At 33.9% G+C, this 16,607-nt stretch overlaps 1 protein-coding gene across 5 annotated transcripts in view; it reads right to left on the reverse strand.

The window, feature by feature from the left end:
• Nucleotides 1-5,038: 5,038 nt before the first annotated feature.
• Nucleotides 5,039-16,607, reverse strand: part of smpd3 (sphingomyelin phosphodiesterase 3) — a 105,280-nt gene continuing 93,711 nt past the window's right edge. For 4 of the 5 annotated variants that reach the window (XM_087311044.1, XM_087311041.1, XM_087311043.1 and 1 more), the window contains 4 exons: nt 16,453-16,542; nt 13,693-13,756; nt 10,696-10,858; nt 5,039-8,954 (listed from right to left, as the gene is read on the reverse strand). In XM_087311044.1, the coding sequence (XP_087167170.1) occupies nt 8,853-8,954; nt 10,696-10,858; nt 13,693-13,756; nt 16,453-16,542 (419 nt within the window). In that variant the 3' untranslated portion in view covers nt 5,039-8,852. The remainder of the gene's footprint in view (nt 8,955-10,695; nt 10,859-13,692; nt 13,757-16,452; nt 16,543-16,607) is intronic. The other variant, NM_001122750.1, reaches the window with a different exon arrangement.

Here is a 16,607-nt window from a genome sequence, read left to right on the forward strand (position 1 = left end):
AACAGAATGTTTAGGTTAGAGCATTCCCTGAACATTTAGGTTCTCTTATAGGTTCTCTTTAAGTTGTTACAAAATACCTCCCACCAGCATTTTGATTAGATTATGGTTTTGTCTACAAACAACATCCCTATATGGTTCCCAAAAAACAAATAAATCTTTAACAAATGTGATTTTGCTAAAACCTCTTTAGCTTTAAATATACTACTCAGGATATAATATGCTTCATTTAAGGGATATTCTAACAGAAACTAACATTATCTGTCCCTGAAATAAAAACAAATATACAGTGAATAAAAAGCATGTCATCCAAACTTTTCTAAAATGGACTGATGGTTGATGTCTGTGAGTTGTTCTGTAAAGGACTGTCATTCATTTATTTCTCAGATTTTTGTTCTTTCTTAAAAAGACTTTGCAAACTCTGTCATCGTCCTTGTCCTCAGTCCAATTAACACTACAGCTTTAATAATTTTGTTGTGCTGAAAACTGTTATTTAGAAACAAATACTTTAGAAATAACAAGTTTAAGTTGTTATCATTCACATCAATTGTGAAAAACATGAAATTATGAATACATTCTAAAAATATATACTCAAAAAATATAATACAAATAAATGTACAGTTATCCTCATGTTTCTGTCAGTCCTGTCACATTTGCAATAAATTATCATAAAATGTGTGCAATACACCTTTAAGGCTATGACTTGGAAGTGACATAATTTGACAGAGAAGTTGACCGTGATCAAGGATGCGTTTTATCATTGAATTTCTATGATTTTATGCTTGTGTTTGTGTGATTTTTTTTTTTTTTTTTTTTTTTTTTGAGGACGACAAGCTTAAATCAGGCCCTGTCATATTTTTTATAAGTGAAATTGTGCGTTTCTGGTAGAGTGTCCCTTAAACAGTTTTCTCAATTTTAATTACACAAGAAATAAATTTACAGATGCAGTAGTTATTAATATTGAAAACAAAAAACACCACACCACAAGTAATAGATACTTCCATAAGTTCAATAAAAGTTCATATGTCATATTAGGGGGAATATCAGCTTCTTACCACAGGTCAAGGTCTGTTTTAACCACAAGTTTGTGGTTGCAGATTTGTTTGTGAATCCCACATTACATTTGCATTTTATGCTGTGCTTATGCTGTATGTTCATGAAAAAGAACCAGCACATATCAATTAGCTTGTAATTTGGACTACATGGACTATAAGTACATTTTAGATGGGCAAACCCAGTAAGTAGTATGTTTGCACTTAAATATTTTTTTTCAAATGACTGAATTAAGCCTGCAAATATTTGAATAATTACAAATCAGAAATATTATGACTAAATACGCTACAAACTTTACATTTCCGAGCCGTTTGTGAGACGCAGTGTTTTTTTCCCCCTTGCTTTTCTTTTTTTTTAGTTACTGCATTTAGATCATACATTAGGTTAAGTTTAGGCCTTAAAAAATGTCCCGCTTGGTATCACATCCTCTTTCGGTCTACCATTCTGACCAACACAAGTGACATCATTCAGATTACAGAGACCTTGCTCTAACCAAACAACAAGCATTTTTCACAGGATCTACAAACTTGCTGCAACTATGTTCAACTATGAAAGCCTGTGCTTGATACAAAATTAATTGATAAACATAACCATCTAAATGACATAGTTAGACATATTACTGACATGTATTACGTTCATTTGTTTGTATGACTGCATGATTCTGGCTAAAGTGAGAATCATGATTTTTTTTTTTTTGCTTTATAAAGATCACGACTTTCTCACAATTCGGTAGATGTAAAATAAAGGTTAATATGAGTAGGCTTTTATTGTTATTTTTCACACATATGGTAAAAAAATTATTATTTTAGGTCAATGTGTCTACTGTTGGTTAAAATGCTCAGTTTTGTATAGACATGGAACGGTGGACTTGAATAGGCTTTGAATTTGTCCTGGTTGCTAATTCACAGTAAAGTGACGGCATTAGAATACAACTATCCGTAATTCTGAATTATTGTTTAAGACATATGCTTGAAATCTGTCGTTGACAATATTATTTGACTATTTATTTGTCACTGGTAAAATTTCATGGGCGCGCACATTCTGTTGTAAACAAACAGTGCGTCAGCTCATGTGTGATTTGGAGGCTGCGAATATGTCATTACATAAAGACAGGAATGACATTTTTTTAGTGAATTTTACCTCATAGATAGAATATGCTGACTCTTTCAACGCATTTGGAGATGTCCACATTGAAGACTTGTGAAACCACCTTGTATATGAATCATATATTTTAGGGGTGCTCAAACTTTATCCTATAAAGGGCCAAAAACCAAACTTGATTGAGGGCTGTGGGCGGAAAACATAACAAGCAGTATTATATTAAATTTGCCAAGGGGAATTTCCTAATTTATTTGGTAATATAAAAAGTGTAGCTTTAAATCCTATTAACTAACACAGTACCAATTTCAACATTTTATAATAAACTTAATAAAGTAAAAGCATAAGCAAATCATTTTTAACAGAATAATGGAGTTTAATGCTGAATACTGTAGTCCAGCTGCTCTTGCCTTTAGCTTGATTTGCTCACAGATGACTTGTGCATTGTCCTCTATCTGTCAAGTGACAGAGTTTACATTACAACAGTCTGAATCCTTTACAACATTTAACTGACTCATTTAATTTCAGTTGGCTTTTTTGTAGCTTAGTAATAAAACAAAGAAACAAAAGGTTTCGTTCAATTCGAAATGACGATTTATGTCAAAGGCATTCGCCCCAACTACCTATCCATCATTCTTTCTCTCTTTTCTGATAGGATGGTGGGCCAAATCAAAGGTTACCATGGGCCAACTTTGGCCCGCGGGCCCTTCTTTAGGCATCTCTGGTAGATGTTGGATTAGGATCATGTGAGGGGTTGAATCGAGATCACAATCTTTTTTCCATTAATCGTGTAGCCCTATTTATTTGACTGGCATATATTTAAATTCAAATGTATTTCAGAAATGTTTTTTTTTATTACTGTAAATATATGTTAAAGCACTCAAACAGCCATCCTAAATTAAATGATCTTGTTGTTTATTGTTGACCTAACAATCTGCTTTTGGAGAAATAGATAACAATAGATACTTCCTAAATCACTTTTTTATTTACTTTACTTAAAACTGCTTCCTGTAAAATATTTTGGAGATACACCGAATGTGTGCAGAGTTTTGTACAGTACACTATTCTAAAGGACATCCAGAAAAAAAAAAATCATTTTCCTTGCAATTTACTGTAGTGTTTAGCATTGAAGTTCAAACTTACTCAAAACAAGTGTTTGTAGTTTTGAAATCCTTTTGCAGTCACTTAAAGCTGCTGTATGCAAGTTTTGTTACTCTTCTAAAGTATAAAAATACCATAGTGAGTTTGCAGATATATAAGAAACATGCTAAGTCTTGTTTATCTGAAAAACAATGCTGTAGTCAGATATTCTGCTTTGAAAATATCTGTTACATGCCCGAACGGTTGTCTTTGTTTTGGTTCTTTCAACCCACCCACTGCCACTTTAGCAAATAATATTTCATCAATCAGGGGTTGTCTTGCAGGAAAACTGGCTATTTCATTCATTCAGTCAGGAAGACTTTCAAAGGTATGCGCCCGTGACCAAAATGGGATCTTCGGTGGACAGTAGCAGACTCCAAAATGAGACGCAGATTCAGAGTTCCTGCAAGAGGTTATTAATTAGCAGATAATATAAATATTCTGAACATTGGGTGAGCAAATTACATTGTAACCCCGTGTCCAAACAACACGCTACGTGACAACATTTGCAGTGATAAGCAATTTGGCTGTTTGCACTAGACGAAACATGACAGAAATTTAAATATAGCTATTTAGAAGCACAGAACGTGCACTCACTCACAAAATGGTTTATTATCTAATTAAAACATATTAAACTGATATGTATTGGTTTGCATTACTTCACAGTTCTAAAGTTAAATTTCAAACTTTTATTTTATTTTCAAGATCTAAGGTGAAACTATCTGCTGCAGCTTTCAGTAGTATGGCAACAAATGTTGTGTAAAATGACATTCAAACCCACATTGTTAGCATTTAACAATGAATAAAGCTCATGAGGTGTCCCTGAGGTGATCATGTCATCAATTTTTTTGTTGTCCAGCTGCAAAAAAAGAAAAAAGAAACCGATTCTAAAAAATAAATTCCAGGTATTGGTTAGGAAAAAAGTGCTTTTAATATGAAAATATTCCTTCTGTCATGTGCTGTTGGTTTTATTTAGAACACGACTTAAATCAGACTTTCATCAGTATTTGACTATTTTTTTGTCACTAGTAAAATTTCATCGGCGTGCACATTCTGTTTTTTACCTCATAGATACAATATGCTGACTCTTTCAATGGCATTTGGAGGTGTCCACATTGAAGACTTGTAAAACCACCTTGTTTATGAATCGTATATATCAGGGGTGCTCAAACTTTATCATATAAAGTGCCAAAAAAACAAACTTGATTGAGGGCTGTGGGCCAAAAACATACCAAACAGTATTACATAAAATTTGCCAAGGGGAATTTCCTTAAATATTTGGTAATAATATAATAATGTAGTTTTAAATTCTTTTAACTAACACAGTACCATTTTCAACATTTTATTATAAACTTATTACAGTAAAAACATAAGCAAATCATTTTATAACAGAACAATGAAGTTTAGGCTCGATAGGCAGGTACACTCTGATCAATCTGGCAACCTGCGCTTGCATGCGTTTTGAAGCAGGAGTGCAATACCTAGTTCAGCCACTGGGTGTCAAACTTACATGCTGCACCTTTAAGCTATTAGAATGAAAATTCCTAAATATGTGATGCAATTTGTTCTAAAATGTAATAAGATTTCACTTTATTACATTATTATTTTTTATCAAATATTTAATACAGTTTTGAGAACATAAAAAGGTCAAATCATTACTGACCCCAATAAGATTTATGCTAATTTCACTGGAAACATTGTGAACAATACTATTTTTTACCAAATAATCAAAACACACGCACACTTTGAATCAAAGAGGGATTTTTTTAATAAAAAGCAGAACCAAAATGCATTTATAAAGAGCTGACACTGAGAAAGCTTTTCCCTTTCCATTTTCCTCTTGAAAACCTGACCAGCCGAAAGCTTATAGCAAGCCAAATTCCTCGAAATTAAAAAAAGAAAAGAGAAACAACAACAAAAAACGCATACAGTCTCAAAAAAAACAATATAGAGAACAGTAAGATCTTAATGGACAGCGATGAGAGTGAGAAATGGTGAAGCTTCACTATTTCACTGCATGCATCTGTACTACAGCTCTCCTGCTTGACCCTGAAACACTGACCTTGGAAAACAATGGCAGTTTAGTTACAATAGAAAGAGTTCAGATTGAGAACAAGGGTTTTCACTACCATGAGAAACTCTGAACTGCACCCTGTGCTCCCTTATAAGCATAAGTACTGTGAATCTGGATAGGGTTCATTATTATGGCACACTGACCTGATTAAAGAACGATACGCTAGATTAACATTAGTGGCGGGGTGGGTGAATCGGCACTGGATTGATGCTGTGTTCTATTCAAACTTTTAATGGGATGTTCCTATTTCTGCCTTCCAACCACAACCACAAACACTACTTCAAAAAACTATACTCCGAAACTCAGAACTTGTCATTTTACCTACACATTGTCTAATGAGCAACTGCTATAAACTGAAATCAATCTAATACTTACAGTGGGCTATGTGTTTTTAATTTGACCAAAATAATCAAATAAAAACATTAGGGTTAGGGTCATTCATCTTAGATTAAACATGGCTGTATTATATGTTTTTGATCCACAAAAAACTATTTCACTTAAATAAGTAATTCATTTAGAAAGCGAGTTCAACGACTATAGAAGACACAAGACGTGTCACTCATCTAGTTTTGAATGGGGAAAAATGTAACGGTCAATATGGCGAATGAAGCCCTGTCTACTAGTAAAGGAGCCAATCAGCTATAGCTATAGACTGAGGATTCCGAGTGGTGTTTCAAAGATGGTTGTCGAGTGAAATGACTTGTCTTAAAGAGACTTTGACATGTTTCCAAAAAGATTTGAATCATAATAATTATTCATATTGAAAATACACTTCCATTGTCATACTGCATTTTATTTATTAGATTCAAAGAATTATTTATTTATGAATCTGACTATTATAGTTTTACTACAGTATGTTTATGATTCACCAAAAAGATCATTTATTCTACAATCTGACTTAAATAGCTATATTTCCATTCAAAGATGCGTAATAAATTTAAGCGCAAAACTGTAATATCGCAAAAAAGATTTGCAAATAAAGCAGCGTTTCCATCCAAGTAGTCAAAGAAAACAAAATCATCACTTCCTGATTAACTGGCGCCAAATATCAAATATGAAAATATAATTTGCTGCAGTAGGAGAAGCTGCGTGAATCTTTTTTTTTATTTAATACATTACTTGCGCCTCTGTCGACATGCAATGTATGCATGGTGGCGTTTGAAGGCATGAGATGCAGAGCACAGACGCTCTTGACTATTCTGGAGGTATTTCATAATATAATAACATTAATATTGAAATGATTAGACGTATTACAATGACCAAAACAACATTTCAGATGTTTTACAATGTGCTCAGCCTGCTGGATTATCCATTCACGCACATTTTGATCACCAAATGACCTAAAAAAAAACAACTTTTTTTTTAATGTGCATACTGAAATTTGTTCGGTAAAAGTGTTTCTATCGTAGCTTATACACATCTTTTTTTATTGAGTAAAATAATCTTGTTTTTCCTTTTTATATAACATTGTTTTGCTTACCCCATTGGCAGATTATTTTGCTTGTTTTAAGGAAAAAATCACTTCATTTTGGCATATTATTTCTTAAAACAAAACAATATGTTTTGCTTGTCTAAATAATTCTTCATTTAAGATTTTTTAGATATTTGGACTAGAAACAGTGCAGTGTTTTTGCAGTGCAGAGGCCGTTGTCAACTGACTGTTTGACTGACTGAATCACTGGCTTACCATCCTCCATCCCTTAACCCAACCAATAGTGTTTTCAGAAACACAGATTAACCTTCTATAAACTTCTATAAACCCAACCAACAGTTTTAAAAATCAATCCAGAAAAAGAATTTGATAAAATTTTCAGATTTTACCACATTCTCACCATTATTTACTTATCATATTTTTTGGCTTCTGTTTTGCCCGCATTCTATAACCATTCTTTATCAGACTCGAACACCATCATTGTGGTCAACTCCTCACTGCATCTTAAGTCCGCCAATGTACATGGTAGCTACTGGACAAACTGTTAACAGCAAGAAAGCCGTCCATATGGAGGTAAGTAGTCAGCAGATATTGTTCTGTAGCGTTCATTTTAAAGATGTACTTCTGGCTACATAATTACGATCTCTACTAATGTTTTCAGAATAAGCCTATGTTGGTTTTGTATGTTTTTGATTTTGATTAACTTTGGTAAAACACTTTCAGTCAGAGTAGTTTAACATGCATTACTTTCACGTTGTCATTCCATGCGAAATACGTTATTGCCACTGAATCTCAAACGGCTCCAGTATTTTAGTATCCACATTCAGAACTGAATAGAACACAGCATCTGTTACAGCAAAGCTAAACACGTCTACAGGCATACTGATTGGCCAATTAATTTTTCAGTCAAAACAGGGCGGAGCTCTACACTAGGCTGCTGTAAACCTCTACTACAGCAAAAAAGCAGATAAAATGCATCATGGGGAATAATGTAGTCATTTGTAAAAAGCACATAAATGTCAAATCTACGAACCATAATAATCATAAGAATAATGATAACAATAATAATAACAACTTATAACAGAAACTTTCAGAGAGTATAAAAGCAGTTGTGTTAACACATGAACAGCGAGCTTAGGTGGGTCTAACTTGGGGTAGTTCTTGGGGAACTGTGTGTAAACATTTGCAGGGGACGACAATCTTGGCTCAAATATGTAAACAGTGAACACTGCGGCGCCTTTCAATGACACCTTTATTCCTGTGATGGAGCCACAGCAATACTGCAAGAAGAAAAAGACGGTGTTCAGGGATTGGGGATTTTAGTGAAAAATAGCATCTGGGCGTTCACGTCAAACATGCAGGCCATGACAAACATGGCGGTGCACTGCGAAGCATGCATCTACCAATGGTTTGGGGGTCACATCCGGTAGTTGGTCACTGTATCTGAAACATTGTTTAACGTAGTGTTAGATGAGGCCATACAATGCCATCATTGTATATCAGTATATAAACTCCCTAAAAAGATGGCGCGAGGCCATAGAAACCTTAAAAAGACGTTAGAAAAGAAAGACACTTGCTGAGGTCTTTTGAAGAACGCTGAGGGATAGATCTAACTTGAAACACATGTTCGACGTACAAAGGCGACCAGAACAGTCAATCTTGAAACAGCCTTCCTTCAAAAATCTGGGTCATGGCACCAGAAAATGGCCTCCGCCCCTTTAGGGCCCCAGAGAAGCTTCAGAAGTGCAAAGGTGAGTTAAATCTTTTGTTTATCAGTTTTGATGTAAACAAGCAGAGTCCAGGGGTGGACAGAGAACAACATGCACCTGTTTTCAGTCGATGTCGGTATTCTCAGCTTCCCTCACCCCCCTCTCTAGTTTATGTCATCCGTTGTTGTTGTTTTTTACGATTTACCAACCTTCTCAATCACCCTTGCCTCATCTGTCAGGAAGCTGGACGAAATGCCTCCTCCTGCTGCTTTTCCTTTCATTCACTTCTCTCTTTGCCTCTCTCTCCTCTCTCTCCGTGGCATTGATTTTTCTCAATTACGGCCGGGTTCTAAGTCTCCTCTTCTCCAGTTGACACAACCAATCTTGCAGCCACTGAGAGATGGTCAGTCAATCCAGCCAGTTGAGTGATGAAGCTGAACTCCTCTATATCCTGTGAAGGGGCGATAGATCAAGTCCTTAAGAACTATTAAAATAAATTAATTATATAGCAATTTATACCTCATGTCAGATGCTATTGATCTTTTTGGAGGCTATACTTATACTGCTCCATAGGAGGGCACTATGGTGTTAGATCCAAGTGCACACTCAACATCATAAGAGGTTTGATATTACGTTAGATTTCTGTCACCAGCATCTAAGTACAATGATTATTTGACATCCAACAACGATGTGAAACGACGTTGATAATTTGATGATTTTAGGTTGTGCTGGAAAGCGACCAAAATCCAACATCGAGCCAATATCTTGAACCAACATCATATTAACGTCAAATACTAACATTTATTGGTCAGGTTTTTCGTAACAAAATTCCAACGTCTGACAGACATCATATTGGTAACATCCACCCAATGTCAAACTGTAACATGATTAGATATTTTGTTGTTTTTAGACCAAAATGCAACATCTGTTTGACATTGGACATTGACATTAGGCTGACACTGGATTCTGACGTGAACCCGATTTTTATTTACAAATGCAATGTCCCACGACGTTAGGATACGATGTCTATCTGTGCCTGCTGGAGTAAATATAACTAAAAACATCAGTTTATTGCTTGGTGTTAATATTACAGTGTTTTAAAAAAATAAAAGTTTAATTTGATTATTTTATAATTCATAATTGATTTTCATTTGATTATCTTATTTATTTAATAATATATATTTTTTTGTTTTGTTTTTAAAAAAATTTCTAATTAGCTTTAACATTCAGCATACCTATTTCAGTTAACTGTTTAGTCAACATTTTTTTAAACATTTTGTAATATTCTTTTTAATAAATTTGTATTTTTCATATTTTAGATTTATTTTAAATAATTCTTTTTAAATATTTGTATATAGTTCTATATATATATATTTTATTTGAATAAACAGTTTATGTACAGTTAACAATAACAACAAGAAATACACAATTTGCACTTGATGGTATTCTAAAATTGCATTTGAAATATAGCCATTTTGAATCATACATTAGTAAGCTATACAGTTTGTCACCTTAGAATAATAAGATTCTATATGACATTTTTGTCAAAATTGAGTTATTGACATTTTTATTAAATTACATCTTATTTACATTATGGAATGTTTTTATATACGTTGTTTACATTTTTAGAATTTTTATTTAAAAAACAAATGTTACTCACATACTGTTTGCTATGGAATCCAAAAACTTTAAAGCTTATCTCAAAATCATTCAGAATGCAGATAGAACCTTGTAATTCCAAGGTGACGAGTTTACATACAGTACAACCTATTTACAGTATGACACATCTTACACAGTGCACAGCGGCATCAGGTTACCATTTCAAAAACTTATTTTGCATTTTGGATCAAATTTTGATTCATTGCCCTTGTGTTTACTCCTCATATTATTAGGATATTTTTATTATTCATAATGGATACCCAAGTGTTCTACAAAATGTTTAATCCACAATATGTGTCCAGTTGACTCTTGCATTAAGTAAAACACACACAATATATTCAATACACTACAAATAGAAACATGTCCAAACACAGTCATGAATGTGCAAAACAGAAGTCATCTGGTGTATTTACTTCCCACAGGTAGTCCCATGTTTCTGTGTGCGCTGTGATGTTTACTCACAGTATGTGTTTAGTCATGTTTTGCATAATGTTCTTCATAAAAGGGAAGTCGATTTATTAATCAGAACTCACCACTTTCCAGTCCTGGTGAAGGCCTTCCTCTTTATAAAGGATGTAATCGATTCTCCTGCCGTTTCCCTTCAGGGGTATTTTGCGCCCCTTCTGACTGGGACAATGGTTCTTGCTTGTGGGGAACACCAAATACTCTTTTCTGCCCTCTTCATTCTCCATCACCCTGTCAGAGTAATGCAATGTGACTGCCATGAATCCACAGTTGACTGATGATCACATGATTGTATAGGATAAAACATATGTTTATAATATATCTATATAGCATTTCAAGAGTTCACACTTAGCTGATGATAGATTATAAAGCTTGTTTGGCATGCTGTCCCAGGAGAGAGCCCTGAGCTCATCAGATCCTCGAGCCCGGGGCTCCCTCCCATTTGCAAGGCTAGAGGGGAGTTTGAGCTCAGGTAGATCTCGATAATTCCCCTGTTCTAGAAGCTAATGAACAGATAGTAAATGCTCTTAAGAGATAACTATTTACTAGTATGTCTATGGTGCTGATTTGGATGACACAATTAACATCAGTTGCATGTTTTTGGATGTTGGGAGGAAACCTGGGGGGAGGGGTGGGGATGGGGGGTGGGGGGGGGGTTGTGGATGGGGGAACCCACCTGAGCATGGGGAAAATGTGTAAACTCTGCACAGAAACATCGGCTGGCTCGGTAAGGGCTAGAAAGTTCTTGCTGTGAGGCAACAGTGCTAACCACCGGGCCACCGTGCCATCCGTCTAGTAAAGATGGAGGAGCAGGGGTGGAAGCGGGGATTCTTCAAAACGAATAGGTTATATGTAACTTATAATGGCTTAGGAATCATCTGATTGGTGAATCATAAATTGAATAATGTGGGGCCGGCTGCAAGCAATCATAAGCACGTGATCCTCTCAAAATTAGTTTATAAATAAACTTCACATATGTAAAATAGTTTTCATATAAGAAATCTCTTGCCTTCACCAGCAACACCTGTCTAAATCTCCAGAATTTGTTTGTATCTGATTATGTATGTTTGTATATTTTGACCACTACCAGGTTTAGTTGAAAATGTAGCTTTCATAGTTTAAGCTTTCATGTGGCCAAATGCTTTCAAAACAAACACAGGTTCTCCATCCAACTGAACTGAATATGAAAAATTAAAGACTGTAAAGTGGTTTTAAAGCATGCTTGCCAGAAATGCTGCCATCTGAACTTGTACCTCTAAATAAATAACAAAAAATAAATATATATGGCAATACTTTAGCTTAAGTAACAATTCACACTATTAACCACTTTCTTAGGAGGAAACAATATCAACAAAAGACCTCAAAATGAACCATAAACAGCTGCTTTCTGTATTGTTTTACATTGCCTATTGCTAATCATGTCAATTTTGTGACCTGGTAACATAAAATTAGATCAAAATATCAGAAAAAGTCCAACCGATTCAGGAAATGTCAAAAAAGTACAAAAGTGACCAATTATAACTTGAGAAATTTGGTTCATCAGAGATTCTTTGAAATCCTCCACATCCCCCATCACCACCTGTCTAAAATCTGCAATGAGTTTGCTGTTTATGCAGCATAGTATCTTACATGCAGTGTACTTGAATATTTATGGGTAGAAGCAAGTGTCTAATTGCACTAAAGTAGCAAAACAGATTCTCTAAAGCAGTGGTCGTCCACCATTGTGGCATGGATCGGTACCAGTCCGGTTTTTGAACTGGTCCCGAACCGCGCAAAAAATCATTAATTTACATTTTTTAAAACTATTTGAGTCTGAATGATCTTTTATTTAGAAAAATGACTGTTTTCTCTTGGTTCATTTTGGTCACTAAAGCAACAAAACGAGTAAGAAACAGAAGTCTTTGTAAAGTTTCTTGGTAAGGGGAAATGCCTAGTGAACGACCCGCGAACAGCCAAGGAATAGATCCACTACCCATTGGTCAACAAATCAGGTAATTTCAGCATGTCTGTGCAAGAAGATCAACTGCAGAAGATCACAAATGACGACGGCCTTTTAGGGGCCGTTCTCATAGTGCGCCTTTTTTAGTGTTCATCAAGTTTTTTCAATGAAGGCGTGAGGCTTGTGCCCGTAAGTGTCGTGACACACTCGTGCAACAAAGCAGTGCTTTGAAATTTTCTCCGTAAATAAACCTTGTATCAGAGTGACAGCAATGTTTTGTCAGCTTGTCATCCTCTGAAAACAGTTAATGGTTGCCTAACAACCTACAAACCTTTCTGTTCGCCAGAATGTTGCGATCAACGTCAATCACATTTAAAGAAGAAAGCTGTCGCATCTTTAGTGCACTCAATTTTTCTAATTGAACAAAGTGTGCACAAATAAGCTTTCCACATGTTTAGACGGTATATAAACTGCCCCTTAAACAACAATATGGACATACAGCAGATCTTGTTTTTGCTTCTTGGCATCTTAGCTGCTTGAAAACAACAAGGCTTGTTTGTGATCGGGTTGAGCAAGGTTCATTGCTTCGCACCATCATTGTATTATTATGGTGTTGTTTATCAGCTGTGCATTAAAAAATGGCTTCTTGTATTGATGTTTTCCTGGCTTATTGCACATGTAAATGACGATTCTCTGTAAACCAGTTAGAAGTGAATGTATCTTCACCCTTTTAGCACAGTACTGTCCTAAGTACCCATGTTCACAAAAAAATGGTATAATACAGTTTGGTTTTTTGGTAATTGGGTATATGCCGAAGCATGCTAATAGAATTTTTAATTTTCCAGTAACCTGGGTTAAGCGCAGTCCTGTGAACTGTATGCCAATGCAAAAATCTGCCCGTTTAAGGTCAGTTTTCTTCAAAAGTCAGCTCGGCATATACCCTATTCTGACAGTGGACGTAGAAATAAATGCAAGTTCCTTACTGTACTGCACCAAACCATACCACTCAGTAGAAATGAGCCATTAGTATACAACTAAATATACAACAAGTATACCGCTCTGCTTTTGTCTGTCAGCTATTTTGAGAGATATCATGCTTAAAACATATCCATTGTGGTTAGCTTACTTTTGTAGGCTCTCTGGTGAACTGACTTCCTCATCATAGATCCCACTTGTGTCCAAATATGTACCTGTGTAATAAACACATGCAAACACGCACAACATACAGGTTACAGTTGAACAGGAGATTTGGACATATTTATATCCTGATCCTTAAATCGTTCAAGTGGCAGATATTTGACATTTAAAGTCTCTCTAGACCCACAAGCCCCACTGGACCAGAGCGGGGTAACACCGGCATTAAAATGAGCTCAAGGGAAATCTGTGTGAGTCACGACTGTGTGCTTCTAACCTCCCCTCTCCACTAAAGCGTTTCTATCTTCTCTTTTTTGCTCTTAACACATCGCTGATTCTAGCATAGACAGACTGATAGTTCCAGTACTTTCCATTACGGTGCAAAGGGTTTCTAGCAACTTCTTTAATTGTTCTGAGAGTTAACCGAGGATAGGATTCACAATGCCTGCAAAAATGACACATCCTTAGAATTTTTAACAAAGTTATACAAATTTCATATACACACTTAGTATATATATATATATATATATATATATATATATATATATATATATATATATATATATATATATATATATAAATTATTTCCCTAATAAAAACATGATAATGTTTATATTGTATAACATATTATGTATACTGCAATATTTATAATAAAATACTTATAATATCTTATAGTAAAAAAAGTTAAATTGTTTACCTTCAAGATGTTATTAATATAAATTACTTTTAAAACAAATGATATATGTATGTGTATGTATATGTGTCTATCCTACAACTGTATCCCGAAGATCCTTTGAAAGCAGGGTATAATGTAAGGTATAGATTTTCACAGGGTATGATGATTTTCCATAGGCACTACTAGTATCAGCTTAAAGTGGAATTTAAAGGCTTAACTTAACTAGGCAAGTCACTGTATAACAGTGGTTTGTTCTGTAGACAATAAAAATATTGCTTAGAGGGCTAATAATTATTGACCTTAAAAAAGCTAACAAAAAATTAAAAACTGCTTTTATTCTAGCCTAAATAAAACTATTATGAATTTCTCCAGAAGAAAAAATATTATAGGAAACACTGTGACAAATTTCCTTACTATGCTAAACGTCATTTGAGAAAATATTTTAAAAAATTAAATAGTTAGGAGGGCTAATAATCTTGACTTCAACTGTATATATAAATAAATAATGTTAATAAATTGCATTTTAAATATAACTTAATAGTTTAATACTGTAACCAAAAGAGAAAAAAAAAAAGTTGAGAACTTGGAAATAAAATGATCATCTTTTCAAACCGTCTTAAATATTGTCAGAGCTCAGACCTTCATCAGGCCTTGAGGCTCAGAGAAGAGCAAAAAGTAGCTGTGCTATAAAAGAGAAGTAGAGTTTACTAAAGCCAGATGAGTCATTAAAGGCCTGCTCTCCATCAGATCTATTTCAGAACCAGGACTGGACATCAGCGTCTCTGCCCTGGTCAACCGCCAGCTCATCCACTGCACCATCTGCATGTGTCAGTAATACCTCAGAAACTCACTCAATTTAGACACCTGGGGGATTTTTTATGTGCTAAAAAATATTTTTGAAGATGGAAAAAGGTTAAAAGACCAAAATTTGAAACTTTTTAAAATAATATGTAACAAAAATATGAATATTAAATTAAAATAAAATATGCTGATACACTATTTAATGAAAAATACATATATAATTATAAGATACTTTATTCTTATGAAATATTTTAGTTTTAAAATATACTGTTATATTATTATAATTAAAGACATTATAATATATAAATATTAAACTCACTGAAAAAAAGTTATACAATTGAATTTTGCCATGTCTATATATATATATACATACAGTTGAAGACAGAATTATTAGCCTCCCTGAATTATTATCATACCTATTTATTTTTTCCCCCAATTTCTGTTTAATGGAGGGAAGATTGTTTCAACACATTTTTAAGCATAATAGTTTGTTCTTTACACTATCGTAAAAAAAAATTACCTTAAAGAGGCTGATAATTTTGTCCCAAAAATATTTTATTAAAAATTCAAAATTGCTTTTATTCTGGTCGAAATAAAACAAATAAGACTTTTTCCAGAAGAAAAAATATTATCAGACATACCGTGAAAATTTCCTTGCTCTTTTAAATACCATTTGGGAAATATTTAAAAAAGAATAAAAAAATCAAAAGGGGGCTAATAATTCTGACTTCAAACTTCAACTGTATATATATATATATATATATATATATATATATATATATATATATATATATATATATATATATATATATATATATATATATATATATATATATATATATATATATATGAACACATTATTATACTAAAAATATTATTTTAATTAAAAAATTAACAGTATAATAGAAATAAAAACAATAATAACATTTATAATAATAAAAATAATAATAAAAAACTAAATTGTTTTATACATATATGTTTATAAAATATCATAACTATATTAAATGTTAATCATAACATAGTGTAACATTCAAAACAATTTATTTTGTGTCATCTAAAAATCTAAATGTATTTAGGATAAATATGATAAACATTTCTGTGTTGTACATATGTTTCATCATTACATTGATCTCTAGAAAGTTCCATTTGCATTAGCTCTTGAAAAACCCCATGTTGGTGAACCACAACAAGTGCAGAAGTGGCAAATCTTCAGCCATTTGCCCGCACCTTTGAGACTGAGACTTTGTGTGTTTGTAAACTGTTTTGATAACTGACCTAGAGCCCAGGGTTTGTCCTCTCCTGGTCCCAGACGACACGGGTCTTTATAATGAGTGAAGAGCGAATGCTGCTGCTCCAACTTATCCTCTAAAGGGACAGAAAACACATGACAGATAGGGTTACAATGCCTCCTTCTGGTCATAAACAGCCAT

Source organism: Danio rerio, chromosome 25 (genome assembly GCF_052040795.2).
Source record: "Danio rerio strain M-AB ecotype USA chromosome 25, GRCz13ab, whole genome shotgun sequence".
Lineage (NCBI taxonomy): Eukaryota > Metazoa > Chordata > Actinopteri > Cypriniformes > Danionidae > Danio > Danio rerio.